The 16,600-nt window shown below is 37.0% G+C and overlaps 1 protein-coding gene across 1 annotated transcript; it reads left to right on the top strand.

Annotated features, from left to right (window-relative positions):
• The first annotated feature begins 14,726 nt into the window (after positions 1–14,726).
• Positions 14,727–16,537, top strand: LOC108147402 (chromatin modification-related protein MEAF6). Its single transcript, XM_017273839.2, has 4 exons — positions 14,727–14,951; positions 15,019–15,232; positions 15,487–15,618; positions 16,241–16,537. Exons 1-4 carry the CDS (start codon positions 14,805–14,807, stop codon positions 16,441–16,443), a joined length of 696 nt encoding a protein of 231 aa, XP_017129328.1. The 5' UTR covers positions 14,727–14,804; the 3' UTR covers positions 16,444–16,537.
• Positions 16,538–16,600: the final 63 nt, after the last annotated feature.

Genomic DNA, 16,600 nt, shown 5'->3' with positions numbered 1-16,600 from the left:
ATCAAATTGATTGAGGATCCACGCAATCCCATATCCCATCCTTATTCATTAGTTTGTACGGAGAGAAGAAGCACCTGACGCCGCTGAACCTTTTTTTTCATTTCGGCGGGTTTTTAGCGGTACCTGCCCGAGTATTCCGCTGATGATATTCAAATAAAGCAGACTCATGTCCTGGGCCAGGTAGCGCAACATTCCTTAATCCTTCCTCAATCTCGTTTTCAACCGAACGAAAATAGCTTCGGCTTCGGTATATGTGTGCGCTTCTCAAGCGGATCAAAACGAAAGGATTACGGTAAAAATGTTGTTTTCCAAACCATTCTGCGTCTGTTTATTGTTCTATTGTTCCCAAGGAGTATGGAAAAGTGACGGGGAGAGGTGAGCTGAGCTGAGATGGGGTAGGAGAACTCCGTGGCTCGTTTTGTAGGCGTCAGAGGCGGATACGAACGTCGCTCCTTGGATTGCTTCATTTCGGTTTATTTTCCAAGTGAGAATTGCGAGAAATGGAAAGGAGCAGTGGCAACATAGCGGGTTTTTCTTACTTTTTATTCTGCCGTCGCTGTTCAGTATTTAAATTTTACACAAACACAGGAAACTCGTTTCTGGGTCTCAGCGTGGGCCTTCTGTCAAAAGGATGCATTGTCGCGGCTGCCATTGCATAACTGTGAATGCAAAGCGAGTGGGTTAACAGTTGTCTAAGAGGATGAGGATGTCAAGTTGAGCAACTGATCCCGACGGATATCAATTATGACAGCATGTTGAATGAATTCCTTCGCGGAGAAGAAAAGAGAGAGGTTGGGCATTGAGCAGCTGACGCGAAAAGGATTCACTGGGAGGCACCGTTAGGTTTCGTCTTAGATTTGTTTTCGTAATCAGGATATTTGTGAGGGTTCTTACTCATTATAGTTCCGAAAAAACGGAAGGATGCCATCATCCTGAGAAAACTTAAATTGTTATGTTGGGGTTATGTAAATGCCATGACATCTGTTTGACGAGCAAGGTAAAACCCTAACTGTAAAATGGTTGATTGCGTGAACGGTAGTTTCTTACCATTTAAAGAGCAATTTGTTTTTGATGGTAGATCTAAGATGTTTCCCAATTTATTTAATTCAATTTAAGTACTTAAGTCTACACACTTTAATAATAACTCAAAGTCCTTGACAAGAAATATTAAAGTGTCAAGTTCAATCAATATATTAATAGAGTTATTTAAAGTATACATTTCAAAGTCTAATATTAAAGTGTCAAGTTCAATCAATATATTAATAGAGTTATTTTAAGTATACATTTCAAAGTCTTGTTATCCTTTACCCACATTTTAAATCAATTATATTGGTTTTAATTAAAACTTTAAATAATTAATGGACTTCATTAATGAATACAGAACAGTCAAATACAATACAATACAAAGGTGCAAATCATTTTATGCGAGAAATCAAAATTATAGTCAACGACAATAAAACTGGAATTGATAAGTCAATTTTATGAGAAACTAACGATCTGATGGAAATTGAAATTGCCCGAAGAGTGATCAAAGATCATTTCCCTCTAAACGATAAAATAATGCAAATTATATTCAGCGCAAGCTACCCAAACGATATGTGATTAATGACTCGATCTTTGCTAATTTCGTAGGATTTTTATGATACGTTTTATGCTTTTTCCATAAGTCACAACGTCCATATCCAACGTCCGATCCCCCTTCCCCAAAACCATTATTCCAGCTCTACGTTGGGAACGCGTGTTATCCAAATTTATGCACGATTTCTCACAATAGACTCGCACACGAAGTCATAGAGTTCTTTGAACTTTGCCTGCGACTATAACGATTATGTCTTCATAGGTTCTAAAAGCTAAGCTAGGGCTTTGAGCTGAGCTAAAGAAACGAAAACGAAGTAACATCATCATGACATAAAAGCAAACTACCAAAAAAAAAAAAACGTAAAACTTTAAAGAACTAAAACCCCATAGAGACCGACAAAAGTTCATTCGCCTCACGCTAAGACAAATTAGAAAAATTAATACGCCACTGAGTTTTCAAAGACCCCAAAGAACTCTCCCCCTGTCCCACCGCAAAAGTGCGTTCAAAAATTTGTTTTTGTGTTTTCCTTTCGTGCCTTTTTCTTTTATGTAAGCGAGAATGTAACAAAGTTTGCTGGGACAGAACTTTTGATTTGCTTTCGGGGTATATATGTATATAGTTCTGTTTTTTGGGCAGTTCATTGACCAGCCGACAAAAGAAAGACAAAAGCCAGTCCCGGACCAAGAATGGCAATCTAACCAAATGAACTTTAACACAAAAGCCAGGTTTCAAGATGGAGTTGGGAGTTAGAATCCAGCTGAAATTACTCAACGGCTTAGAAGGCGGAAACGAGATGGCAGTTACGTTAAAAGGAGACGGAGAACGCGACTCAGTCGGTCATACTTTCAAATTGCAAAAAAGACAGGAGAAAAAACTGCAATCGCTGACTGCAGTCAGAAGAACGAAGCGAAACGAGGAGAAGAAAGACCAAAAGAAAGCCTTTCTTTTTGCATTGGATGGAAACTGGTTGACTGCTGCAGAAGAGAGAAAGAGAGATGGCAGAAGAGACACACAGAGATTGGCAATGAAAGTATCTGGCTGAAAGAATTCTTCTACTTAGATTTTTGCGGAAATGTTCCCTCTCTTTCCTTTCCATCGCTCCGTCTCACTCTTCTCTGCAGTTCAAACGAGTGCGTTGAACTTGTGTTCTGCACAACACTCACACAGATGCCCACTCACTCACACTGATAAACAGAAGTGGAGTAGCAAAAGAGATGACAAATAATTAAACGACAGAATTCTACCTCAGGTTTCATTACAGATTTCGGCTAACCGATAAGAAGATCATCAAACTGCTATTACGATTGCAACCGATGCATCCGATGATGATTGTAGATGCACCTCTCGCGCTGGGAATTCTAATGCGATTCGTTTGTCTCTCTATGTGGGTCTTTCCTCCGTCTCTTCCCCGCAGTCTTTCTACATCGCCGGCAGGTTGAACTTGATGTCTTAGAGGATAAGAGCTGGCGAGAATTCTTCTCAGTTTGCACATTCTTCGAATGACTATTTTGAAGTAGAACAAAACTGTGCAGAAATCTCAGTGAGATAATCTATGAGGTCCAAAGGAAAGTCGGAATATTAAGCGAATGCCACAAGTTGAGACAATTGTGGGTCTTGGAGAGCCATGGTAATTGTTAGTTCTTGGCCTCTGCATGGAGCTCAGGCGGCTGTCTTTTAAGTTTTTATTGCATTGAGATCAGATATCCTTGGTGCACTATTTGTAATGATATCTAGAAAAACTGTTTAGGCCTCTGAATTTGAATTTAAAAGGTGTTTGTGCAAACTGCTTCATTTTTGGAGAAATATAAATTTATTTTAATTAGAAATGATGATACTCATTGCCAATACAAGTTCGATTTTAGTTTAACTTGAAACCAGATAATCAAATGTTTAAATATTACCAAAAGGGTCTACTGCATTCTTTATATGAAGTAAATCACAGCACTTAAACCCAGCGAAAAGGCCTCGGCTAACTAGCTGTGGCCCAGTTAGCTGGGGAAATTCCCCCACTCATCGGAAGAATTCCCCAGAATGTTTACGAAATCTATCAAGTTTTCTTCTGGACGGCCTGCAGTTCACTCACATTTGGCCCTAATCAAAACGGAACAAAACAAATGAGTCAGAGATCTTGTTTACATGGATGTTGTTATGGTGGTTACTGTTGTTAATGCCACGGTCAGAATTAACATGTCGGGCGAAGAAGAAGGGGGTTTCTTGTTTGCCGGTTTGTTTGTGACTTATTTTTTTTTTGGCCAGTACACTTTCGGTTAGTTGGCTGCAAGTCTTTTGGCAGAGCGGCTGAGTCAAGCCGTTAGCCCAATTCCTTATGCGCGATATTCCCCGATTCCGATTCCAATGAAAAGAAACTCTCAAAATGAGTCAGCCCAGTGTTATCGCAAAAGGCGATGATGAAGTTGCCGATCAGCACAGAAGTCGTTGACTTCATGAGGCCTCCGTTGGTTGTTTACACGCCAAATTATTACAGATGAACAAAAGGCAAAGAACCGCAGCTCCGGCTCCGCTCGAGAGTTGGAGTTTTCGAGACTTCACGGCAGGTTCAACGACCGTTTTTGTAACACGAACGAAAGAATGGTTCGAAGAGAACCTTCTTACCAGCATTGCTGTTGTTGCGAATAAGAACGCGAATATAACGCAAAACAAAGCGGGCGACGATGGCCAACAACTTTCACCAATTTGTTTTGCTTTCGCAGTTCTGGAGACGTCGACGACAGCAAACGAAAGACTTCGACGACAAACAATTGACAGCCAGAGTCAATGAGCCAAGTTGTCAGTCGGCCAATGCGAATGGCATCTCCCCGCAAAGAGTTCTAAATGGATTATATGTACAAAGGCTTATGCACAGCGAATGGATATTGTCGATATAACTTTGCACAATAAATTGCTTTGAGGCCTGCTCCAAAACATTATATTAAATCGCGAATAGTTCCTAGTATTTTTCAATGCATTTTTTGTTGTATTGATAGTTTCTTTGTTTTGAAACGGCAATTCAGGAAATGCGTTTTAATTAACAGGATAAATTTATAGAGGTTATTGCTTAACAAAAAATACTAACAAAATTGAAAAATCTTTTACAAAATATGTATTGATTACGTGGAAATATTATTTTATTTAATAGCATCTATACAATTTGTTAGGATATTGCATTTATGCCAAATGATTCATATTATTTTCTAAATATATGGATTTAAATATTATGTTTCACTAATTTTTTGTTTAGTGCATAAACCTTTCCGTATATATTTTATTTATATCCCCAAACCTGAAGTTCTTTGGGCTTAATAACTTTCCCATTAAAAGCTAATAAAGGCGCATGCAACTTCCGTTTGGGCCGCGGGTTTGCCTTCATTTGATTAGCAGACAAATAGAACGTCACGTTCAGGCCCGGCCAAGTCAAGATCCACCCCCTTCGTTGATATTTTTCCCCATGTTGGCCCGCACACTAATCAAATGCCTCGTTCAGTGTTCTGGAAGCCTCGTCGTCTTCGTCTTCATGCGTAGCGGTTAGCTTACGGTACTTTTCGATTTCATTGCACGTCAGCAGCGGCAGAAGAAGAAGAGGCGGGAGAAGCAGAAGAAGAAGCATGGGGAAGCAGAAGCAGAAGAAGCAGCAGCGGAGCTGAGAATGTTTAGCCTAGATTCGAGCGCAGGTTCGTTGAACTGACTGCTGACTGCCGTTCTGCCAACTGCTAACAGTTGGCTTCGTGCGCCTTTGCTCGTCGAGTTCGAGTTCGCGTCTGCAGCTCTGCTTCTTCCTCTGCCGCAGCCTCGGCCAAGTTCGTTGCCTAAGTCTTTCGTTTTTGCTTGCGTTTCGAGCGGAAAATTAAAGGTAATCGTTCAACAATTTAATTAAAGCGGTTAAGGAACAGGAGTATGTAAACAAACCAATTTAAAAATATTGATAATTTATTATTATCGTTTTTAAATTTAACGAAGGAAATTAAAACGCAATCGGGATGTACCGGATGGATATACATATGTGTATATAAAATCAATCGATTAATTAAAATTTTTTTAATAAATAAATTTTCCCTTTTACAACTATATCACAAAATAACTACAAGTCCAAAATTGTTTATAATCAACTATAAAATGTTTCGGGCTATTATATAATTGTCTTTTTGTATTCCTTATGGTTAATCCACTTGCATAACATTTTAGATTTTTTAAATGGCTTCAGAAAATTTGACAAAATATACCTACTTATTAAAAAATTCAACAATTTTTTTCGTAAAATACAGCAAACCAGAATAGAAAGAAATTTGCAAAAATGCAAGCCGAAGAGGAGGCAGAAGAAAATGCAGCAAAAAAAGTTGAAGCAGTCGGCCGAAGAGGAAGAAGAAGCTGAAGTCCAAGTCAGCACAAGAAGAAGAAGCAGAAGCAGTTAAAGCCAATGACCGCAAGTAACTTACATTTGAAAAATGTGTGCAAAAAGCACAGCGAAAGGAGACTTGCATACAGATGCAGCTGAAAGAAAAAGAGAGAGAGAAAGGCGGAGGGAGAAAGACAGGCAGAGAGACAGATGCAGCAGAATATAACAGTACTCCGCGGTAGCTTCGCGATTCTTTTTGCTGCCCAAAGATGCAAACCGGTCGCCAAGAAGCATTTTCCAAGAAAATTATTGAGGGAAAGGCACAAAGCTAAAAAAAAAACTCCCAACTACTTTTAGGCAAACATTGGTCAAGTTTTCCAAGTCAAAAGTTCTTGAGGAAACATTCACCTCAGTTCGCTGATGAAGACAATCTCCGACATGCAATTATGAAATACATTCCACTTAATGGACTATTTATAAGTTTTTCACTTACCAAATTATGTTGAGCTGTCGCGGGAATGTGGGAGGCTGTTTTGAAAGTTTTCCAGTCATTTTGTTAAGTTTTCTTTGGCAAGAAGTAAAAACAATTTACAAGAACTTTGGTAAATGAACATTGGAGAAAAGTTATATATACTACTTATCATACATCGAGATATTTCTTAGATTTGGAAATGTTTTAGATTAGGTTAAAAGATCATCAAATAAATTTTATAACAGAAGATAATTTAAAATCAACTTAAGAAATCAAAAAAAATAAGAAGAGTTTCAAATATGTTACTAAATTATTGTTTCAGTGAAGAATACCATTACTGCACAAATTATAAACTTCTGAATCACTTTTAAGTGACCCACCACATAGTTGGTGGTAGTTTGTCAAATTTTAAATTTTAAATCCTCCAGTCTTCTCCACTTTTTGTCTTCCAATGAACAACCTTCTCATAGCCAAGCTCTTCTAGATTCTTCTATCGCCAACCACAACCCACATATCACCTCTATCTTCCAGCAATCGCCCATCTTCATCTCTACCAAAATAACCTTCCAACGACCGCAATTGATGTCAAAAATTCATTTTGTTAACCACAGGAAAGAAAAACGCCAACAAAAAATTGCAACTAATTGAAAATTGGCAAGCAAAAGATATTTCTTGGCCATAATCACACTCAGTGCAGAATGCAGCTGGGAACGCTTCCCAAAACAGCAACAGCAGCCACAAAAAAACGTTAGGAAAAAACGTTCTAACCACAAACAACGGCAGCAGAATGTTGCACAAAAAAAAATTCCCAGTGACCTAATTTTGCGCTCAGTTGCAGTTGTTGTAGCTCTCGTTGCCTTTGTATTTGTTGTGGCTGTTGGCGTTAGTTGGCCATCGCTTCCCATTGCTGTTGCCGTTTTTTTGTTCTCGGCCCGGAAGTTCTTTGCCCATGCGCATGAGAGGCCTAGGAACTTGCAGCTTGCAAATAACTGAAATTATGCCCACTCCGATTCAACCAATTCTGCTCCGACTTTTACGCCAGCAAGCAATAAAATTATAGAGTACAGGAACCGATCACATCGACTGGAAAAGACCAAGTTTCCGAAGAACGTTGTTGCCATCGGCGCATTTGGGCATTGAAAAAATGTCCGCAGAACGTGAAAACCATTCGTGTTTCGATGCAAGCGAATTTTCTTCGCTCGCGGCTAGTCATGGAAAATTCTTTTTACTACACACTGGGAAAAGGGCACGATACTAGTTCGAAACTGTCATATCTGTTAACAGAATTTAATGTGGGTACCATATTAATGTCTTTTATCGTAAGTCTAAATAGATTTCCCAAACTGCCTAGGATGCAAATTTTTGCATTTTGATGATATACTATTTACAAGCTGGCAAACTGAAAATTTGTAGAGCATTTTGAAATTTAAAAAGTAGTTAAAATTATTAAAAGAAAACAGGCCTATAAGATTTTTTAACATCGATTAATCACAGATTTCCATTAATATACATAACAAACTGTTTTTAAACTTTTACAGATTCTATGTTTTTAAAAATTATGGTTAGTCACCTAATGTTTTATAGAATATATATATTTTTTTTGCAAATACTAAATGAAATTAACAAAAAGCGGTAATAAAAACAATTGACAACCAATACATAATATTAATTTCACATTTTACATTTAAAGAAATACATAAAATTATATATTTAAAATAATTGACCTTTAAAAATGATGTTTATCCAAAAAAAAATCAATTTATTGCCAAAAAAATACAAAATATGACCAATATTGCAAATATTTTTTCTCCTTATTGGGACCTTTCTTCCTTTCTCTCTTCCCCACCTTTCTCCCTTATTGGTTCCACATAGATTTCCCCTCTGTTTTGAATCCCGCGCTCTCGTCTGTCAATTGTTGCCCACTTTGTATGCTGTAACAGGAGCGTAATAAACACTCGCCTAACGGGGCTTTTCTTTATTTTCGCCATCGCCAGAGAGTGTGCAACTGCAATTGCCACAACAGCAACATCAGCTAGGTTGCAACAAGCAACAACAACGGGCACAGCCAGAACGAATGGCTGGAAAAGCCAGAGAACCGATCGCTAAGTGAAATGCTGCTGCAGCGAAGTGCATTATAACCGTACATTTTGCGCACAAACACACAGATGCAGGCACTCACATATACACACACTTCACATATATTAGTGCTATGCAATTTTCCACTTTTTGCTTTCAACGTGGCTGGAATACGGATTCTGTTTGCCCTGAGCGGCGACAAGGAAAGCTACAATTTTTTGAGTTTGTGATTCAATTATTGGGAGTTCATTTTAATCTTGGAAAAATTTGTGGGAATGTTTTAAACTTAGGTTCAAATAAGTTATAACTGATCATTCTTTCTTAAAACGACGGTTTATTTTTTTTAAGAGATTTATAGGAACAGCTCTTTCATAACTTAAATACAACTTTTTAGCTCTTTACTAATAAGATATAAAAGTGGTTTACATAGATCCTCTCAAAAATACTAAACCACAATAATAATAATACAATAAAATGTTATCTGAGGTTTCTTAGACATTAAATTTGATTGCTCGACTTTAGCTCAAAAAAATTCTTTTAATAAGAGATACTAAAAGCATTTGTATTTCAGCTTTACTTTTCCGAAATGTGGAAAACGTTTTCCTGCATTTCTTGCACCAACTTCTTTTGCTTGCCTTTGCATTAGAAGTTTGCCATAAAGTTTAGCGTATTTGATTTTGGACTGCAAGAGAAAGCAGTTTTTTTCGCTTCTTTCTTTCTGCAACTGCAGCTCCAATACCAATACGAATTCTCATAGATTGCTGCGCATGCGCAACTCTGTTAGAATGCAATTTTCTGTTTCGCTTCTCTTTCTCCGCCAGTGTGCGATTGTGTGTGTGCGAGTGTCTGTGTTTGAACTTTGAAAAGTGGGTGAATGTACAGTAATGTTTGCTGCATGCTCAATTGCAATGCTGCAAGCAACAACAGCAACAAAACGTGGCAAATTCGTGATGTTCTGTCAGGGCCAAAAGCGGCTGAGGAAAAAACCCAAAAGGTAGAAGGCCACAAAAGGAAATGATTTCGGGCTCGAGGAAAACACATTCTCCCAAGATGGCAATTGAAATGGCTATATGAAAATATGATTTAGAAAACTATTTGAGAAATAACCTTTTTCTCATTGACTTTCTTAAAATTACTTCTAGTACATTTTACTTAAGATATGGTTCTAGTTTGGGTTTTCTGATTTTCAATCGTTAAAATCGTCATTAGCAAAAAAAACTCATTTCTGCGAATGACGAAATGGTATGAGAATAAAGCCATTATTATCTTAATCATGGTTTAATCTTAATTTATTTCAATAAAAATATTTAATTGGTAAAATACTGCACTGAAGAATAGTAACATAGTTGCTGCTTAAGCTTTGCATAACAAATAAATCTACAATATAATTAATTCCTTGGTTGCTTTCCATATCCATATCATAAAATAATGTATATTTAAATGCTAAAAGAAAAATCAATGATATTTAATACAGTGATTGTATGAAATCTATTTTTAGAATGCTGTATATCATAAATTATCCTAATCTCGATTAATTTATTTATTTAATGTAGAAGTTATGAGTTGGATAATATTATTGTTCCTCTATTTTTAATTCATTGTATTTATTTTGCTCCGTTGTTGCGTTTGTGTTCGATCTGGTGTTGAAGGCCACGTTAATCTTGAACTGTTTTATAAATTGGCACACTTATGCAAAGTCAACGACTCGTCGCCGCTTTCCTCTCTCTGTCTTTCTGTCTCGTTTCCTTCATCACTTGCTTCCTCTGTCCGCAAAACAGTTAACTGACTTCGTCGAGCTTCGTGTGAAAAGCCGAAAGCCGAGCTCAGTTGCATAACTTTCATACCAGCATTAAAACAGAGCGCCACGAAAGTTCATTCGCCTCGTGCACTCCATTCGTCCCATCTCTTTACCCCGCTCGCTCCTCTCTCACTGGCTCTCTTGGCCGTCTGGCTCTCTGTTAACCGATTCTCAGCCTCTTAGCCATTGCAGGCCAATTCACTGCCGCGGCCATAATAATAGCAATCAACTGTAAAATATTTTGAAATCAAACGTGTAGTCTAGATTAAGAAGAAAATGTAAGCAAGTATATTATCTATCCACCTATTATCTATCAACTAACATACTGCTTAGAAAGCTGACTTATCAAAAGTGTTGGCTGCTTAAAAAATCTAGTCAAATCCTAAATAAATATTCAAATTTTAATCAACAAAAATAAACTATTACACTCGAATATTATTATGATATACATTTTTTTACATTTTTTACATTAAATTCTGCAAATCCATCCGTACATATTTTTGGTCTTGACTGTTTTGGGATTGCTTTTCTCTTTTTAGTGAGCTTGGCTTTCGTTTGAGTTTGCCTTTGGCGCACAGCTTGAAAAAGTTTTTTGGTGTGTGTGTTTTTAGTGTTGTCTCTTGAAAAAGGAATGTTTGTTGTTTGTCAGCGGCGACGTTTTTGGGTGAATGTGTTTTGGGTCTTGGGTAGAGAAAAAGAGAAAAGTTGGGGGGAGGGTAAAGTCAAAGAGACGGGAGTGCGATGCGGAGATGATGTCGTCGATCTGTGCAGCATTGTTAAAGGTCAGTTCTCTTACCTAACTTTGATTGCATTTTTGTCTGTTTTTTGTTTTATTTTTCTCCGAAGTGTGTGCGTTTGTCGTTGTTTGTTGGTCAACAGTTTTTTTGGGTAAACAGTCAAAAGGGTTTGGTGAACCGAAGCCTTGGGTAATAATTAATAGTTGGGCGAGGGCACTATCCAAAAGGTGCGAAGTGCAAACATATTCTCAAGTGTTCATTAGACAATTTTTAAGGAAATGTTTAGAAGCATCTAAAAGAAAACAAAGATCGAACGAACGGAAGCGAAGAACATATTACATTTTTGCTTAGCAATGCTCTTTTGAAAGTAATTCATCATAGAATTTTAACTTTTAAAAAAGTATTTAAAAATAGAAGTGCATAATGTTATAAAGAAAACAATTCTATTTTGGTCCTTGAATAAGTCGAAATTTAAAAAGCTTAGCATGTTTGTTAGAAAATATATTAAAGAACTATTTGTAACAAGTTATTTTAAATATCTTAAATAATTTTAAAAGATACATAAAAATCAGGTCGGACATCTTTTAAAAACAATATATATATATGCCTTTTACTACTACTTACGCATAATCAATATATAATTACTTATTACTGACATCCACTCCAAATTCAAATAAAAGTCATTCAAAATCTATAAAAATATTCATATACACAAAAGGTTTTCTGTTCCTCTTGTTTTTGCTAAACGCACGCAAAGAGTGCAACAACAATGAAAAGCTTTCAAATCGCTCAGAACAATTCTAAAACGCATACGAACCCACACACAAAGGCAGAAACAACAACAAAACCAGCGCGCTGCAGCGGTGCAAATTGTAACGCCCCATACACACACCCGCACACACATGGGCAAAATGGCCGCGACATTCAACTTGAACTTTTTGCGCACTCGCTCTCCTCTCTCGCTAGCACACATAGAAAATAATCAAGATCAAGTTTCTTCCGGCATTTTCACAACAACAAAACTAGAGCTTTGCGAAAAGAGAATGAGAAAGAGTGTGTGTCAGAGAGGGAAAGAGAACAAGTTTCATTAAGAGAGCTTTTAAATCGCGTTGGCGTGTGTGTTAGTATGAGTGCATGGCAAGTGCATTTCTGTTATCTCCGCTATGATGTCACTTTGGCCGCCTGTAGCCCTCAGTGGGTTAAGATGTATTGTTTTATTTAATTATACTTTAATATCAAAGTAAAGCATTGAAATTTCATGTTAAACACATTACTCTTTTGCTGTTCCTGTAAATTTAAAAAGCCTATTTATATTTTAAAACCTTAAAATAGCGAAACATATGCATACATAATTTGAATAAAGCATTTCAAGAAATCAATTTATCATTGATTTTTTTTTAAGATTATACATATATGGTATGGTTTCTTTTAAGCTCTTAAAAACTATTAATCGTAGCGAATAAGTAAATAAACCATTATTAAGTTTGTGTGCCACATACTCATAAATTAAATGTTGAAGTTAAATATTCCGTTTTATAATTTTGAGAAAAGAACTAGCTTGCTACAACTGATTAAAAAAAAAATTTAATGCCATTAGCTTCAATACAATGTATTGACTTATCATTTTATTTTGCAGTTTTCCCTAGCTGCCCAAAATGAAGCAGACTCATTTTCACTCGCTTGGCGTTGGGAAAGCGCCGCATCGGCCTATGTATGCTATATGTGAAATTCTTGGAAAAGTCGAAAACACACCACTCGGAGAGCAACAACAACGTCATCGTTGCAAGCATTGAACTCGATTTTGTTTTCATTGCCGCCTGAATTTCTAAAACGCAGCTAATTAGTCGAGAGTGTTTGCGTTGCTGCTGCTGCAGTTGTTGCACTTGCAGTTGTTGCACATGGATCTGCGCTTCTTTAGCTGTGTTCCACTTTTCTGGCAGTTTTCCACTTTTCCACCGGCCAATGCTGCGACTCAAGCAGATTTCACACGCGGCCAAGCAATTCATCATAAAAATTATTGCAAGCTGCCATCAATTGGCAGCACTGATAAAAATGTAAGATAAAAATCTTTAACAAAAAAATATATGTTTTACATTTTACTGCTTATTTTATATTTAATCAAAAATAACTTAGTATTAATATAGACCTTACAGGATTGTATAACAACACCTAAAAAAATGAACTGTTAACAAATGAAATAAGAAGTAAGTAAATCTTATGAATTTTAGAACAATAAAATATGGTGATTCATTTTAGAAACTCAACTGTTTCAATTTTCGTAGGTACAACCTTTTTTTTTAGTGTAAACCAGAAGAAGATGGCTAAAACCGATCGACCGGCAGAGTTTTCAGTTGCAAGATGTTTGCTTAAAACCAAATGAAAATAAGTTTTTCCAAGTCCAAGCCCAGGCCGCGCCTTGTGTGTTTGTTTAAATAAAATGAAAGTTTTTTGCTGCACTTTTTGTTGTTTTGCAAATACGCGCGCGCCAATGTTTGACATACATAGAAGACGGCAGCCTGAGTCTGTCAGTCGGTCACTTAGTCACTTAGTCACCTAGTCACTTAGTCTCTTAGACACTAAGTCGATTGTGTTAGTGGAACATGGCGAAATAGCAGACTTTGTTTAGCCAGCGACTTGCAAACGGTCGTTGCCGTTTCGCTTTTGCTGGCCGCTGCATTATGATTTCATTTTCTAATCGAGTTCGTCTTCATCTGCAGCAGCCTCACTTCATATTGCTTTTCTATGGTCAACATAAACGGCGATCTGCTGGAAAAATAAAATCACGCATACGCCGCGTATGACGAAAGTGAAACAGGCGCGACAAAGGAGGCCCATAAAAAGCAGTAGTCAAAATAAAGCCAAGTAAAAGAGAAAGAGCAAAACGGCCAGAGAGCGGGAGGGAAATGAAAAATAAAAATAAGAAGAAAAAGAAAAAAAGAGGGAACGGGAAGAAATAGAGAGCTAGAACGGTAGCTTCACTTTTTTTCGGCAGTTCAACAAACTTTGAAACGAACTTGGGTCAATAAACTATGCAAAACCCACGGCGGGATCATTAGATGATCACCATCATAACGATGATGATGGCGCTTGAGCTGAACCGATTCTTTTGTCTAAGGCAAACGCATAAATGGAAAAGAATAACAAGACAAGAGGTCAATGGCAGCCACACTCGCCTCAAATTGAATGCAAAGTGGTGAAGGGACAAGCGCTGTAATAAAAAAGCTAAGAAAAAAGGGAAAATAGTTTTTGTTTGGGTAAAGAACAATATAACGAAAATAAAGGAGCAATAAAGACTATTAAAATTAGTAATTTCGGTCTTTGACCTAGCAATTAAAATAATTTTAGGATTCCGTTTAGGTTTTAAATCTTCTTTGAAGAATTTATAAAAATATGCATTCGCAACTAAGGCTTAAACCAAGATTTATACCGAAACTGAATGCATCACATTCACTTAAATAAATTGTGATAAAATTGATAATCCCAGGATACTTAAAATTGTCATACTGATTGCAGAAACTCGTTAAAAACATAAAAAAAAGGTTTTTTGGTTAAAAAGTAACTAACTAAAATTTCGTTTGAATGAGCTGCGAGGGTAGAAATAGCGCCATCTATACACTAGATTCTTAAAACAAAAAATCTGGGTTTGAGTCGCGGCTAAAAACGCTACGAAGATAATTAAATACACTAGCGCCTCCACTTACCGATCAAAAATCGATGCGTCGATACTACCGATTCGATAGTGTTATCGAAGTTAGTCCACAAATTTGTCAAAACACAAACAATTTTATAAAAATCCAGCATTTTCTTTAAATATGAGCTCGCCCACGAGTAAAAATGTTAGCGAAACCAATGGAAACAAGCCCAAGAAGTCGGGCAAGACGAATTCGAATGCGAAGAGTGGGCAAATGGACACACGTGCCGAACTGGCGGACCTCATCAAAAAAAAGGCGGAAACCTCGGTGAGACGCAATATAAACAAACACGAAACCGGGCCATTATATCATTATTACATTGTTCGATTGACAGGAGCAACTGGCCAATCTGGAGCGACAGATCTACGCCTTCGAGGGATCCTACTTGGAGGACACTCAGCTGTGCGGAAACATCATCCGCGGCTGGGAGCGCTACCTGACCTCCAACAAGGCGACCAATTCCAAGGCCGACAAGCGGAACCGCAAGTTCAAGGAGGCGGAGCGCCTCTTCTCGAAGTCCAGCATTACCTCCATGGCTATATGCAATCGTAAGTTTGGAATCAATAGCAGTCGCTCCTTAATCCGTTTCGAAAAGTTCCTCATCTTAAGATATTGGTTATTATTGGAACATTGTTAAATTACAATGTATATCTATTCTAAATAATTTTGACATATAAGCCTGTTTATATATGGTTTCCTTGGGAACGATATAAGCTTGAGTTCGTATATACTTCGGCATGCCGAGGTTTCTCTCTTATTTTTATTTATTTATAATTATGTTCTGAAATACGCTTATTTTTAGCCGAGCGCGCCAGCGAATCGGATTCCATTACTAATGAAGACTCCAGCGACAATCAGATCTCAATCAACCAGAACACTACCACGGCCCACGATGGAGCCACGACAATCAAGAGCACGCCAAAAGATGAAAAGGGTAAGGCAGAACTTCCGAAGATGATGTCTGCATCGAGGGGATATAAATAAGATTCATACAAAAGCTAAGATGATGGAAAACATAAGAGGATTTTATGAAAATGAATTCAGAAATCAAAAGAGATTCCAAACGAAGCTATCATTAAAGAGCCTTACCCAACATTGTGATTAATATGATTATTTTTGCATAAAAAATAGAAAGTATTTGAAACATAAATATTTATTCTATACAGACTGAGATGTAGACTGATTCTCAATTACAAATAGGAAACATTTCAGACTAGACACTTAGACACACTAGACACTTTTCTGTGAAACCAAAAAATATATTAAGCTTATAAAAACCTCATAAGCGTTAAAAAGCATTTGTTGATTAAAGGCTCAATACTTTAAAAGTAAACCACTTCCTAAATCAATAAAGAAAACTTTAAACATATAGTTTTAATATCAAATTTTGTAATTATAAGAAGGACCTGCAGTTCATGAAATAATACTTCTCTATTGAAAAACTTGAGATAAATTAAATAATCAAGACTAGTTTATAATTATTAAAGTATGTATACCTAAACTACACCACTTTTGCAATTCCCTTATTAATTCCGTGGTTATCAATTAACTTACAGATTCCCCCTCGCATCGAAATGAGAGTAGTCTGGCAGTTGCTGGAGGTACCGGACTGGTACCTGGATCTGCTGGCGGTGGAGGTGTCGGTTCAGGAGCAACTCTAGGCACACCCACTTCGAATACAAAGAGCAAACTTTCCACTAACTCCAGTGCGACGGCCAAAAAGAGCGGGCACATAAATAAGAAGATTCGACATCGATGATGACTACTACGGTTGGGTCTTCACCGGAAATATTAACTTTTTAAGTTCAAAGTTTTTAAATTTAAATTTGTTCAACTAATAAAACAAATGTAGATTTTAAACTAAGTATTTTTTTGTTGCTTTGGGAAATTCTATAAATCTACTTTGGTGAAATTTT

This window comes from Drosophila elegans, unplaced genomic scaffold (genome assembly GCF_018152505.1).
Source record: "Drosophila elegans isolate 14027-0461.03 unplaced genomic scaffold, ASM1815250v1 contig_208, whole genome shotgun sequence".
NCBI classification, from domain to species: domain Eukaryota; kingdom Metazoa; phylum Arthropoda; class Insecta; order Diptera; family Drosophilidae; genus Drosophila; species Drosophila elegans.
Note: the sequence above shows the minus strand (reverse complement) of the source record. Positions and strands in the feature narration are given on the sequence as shown.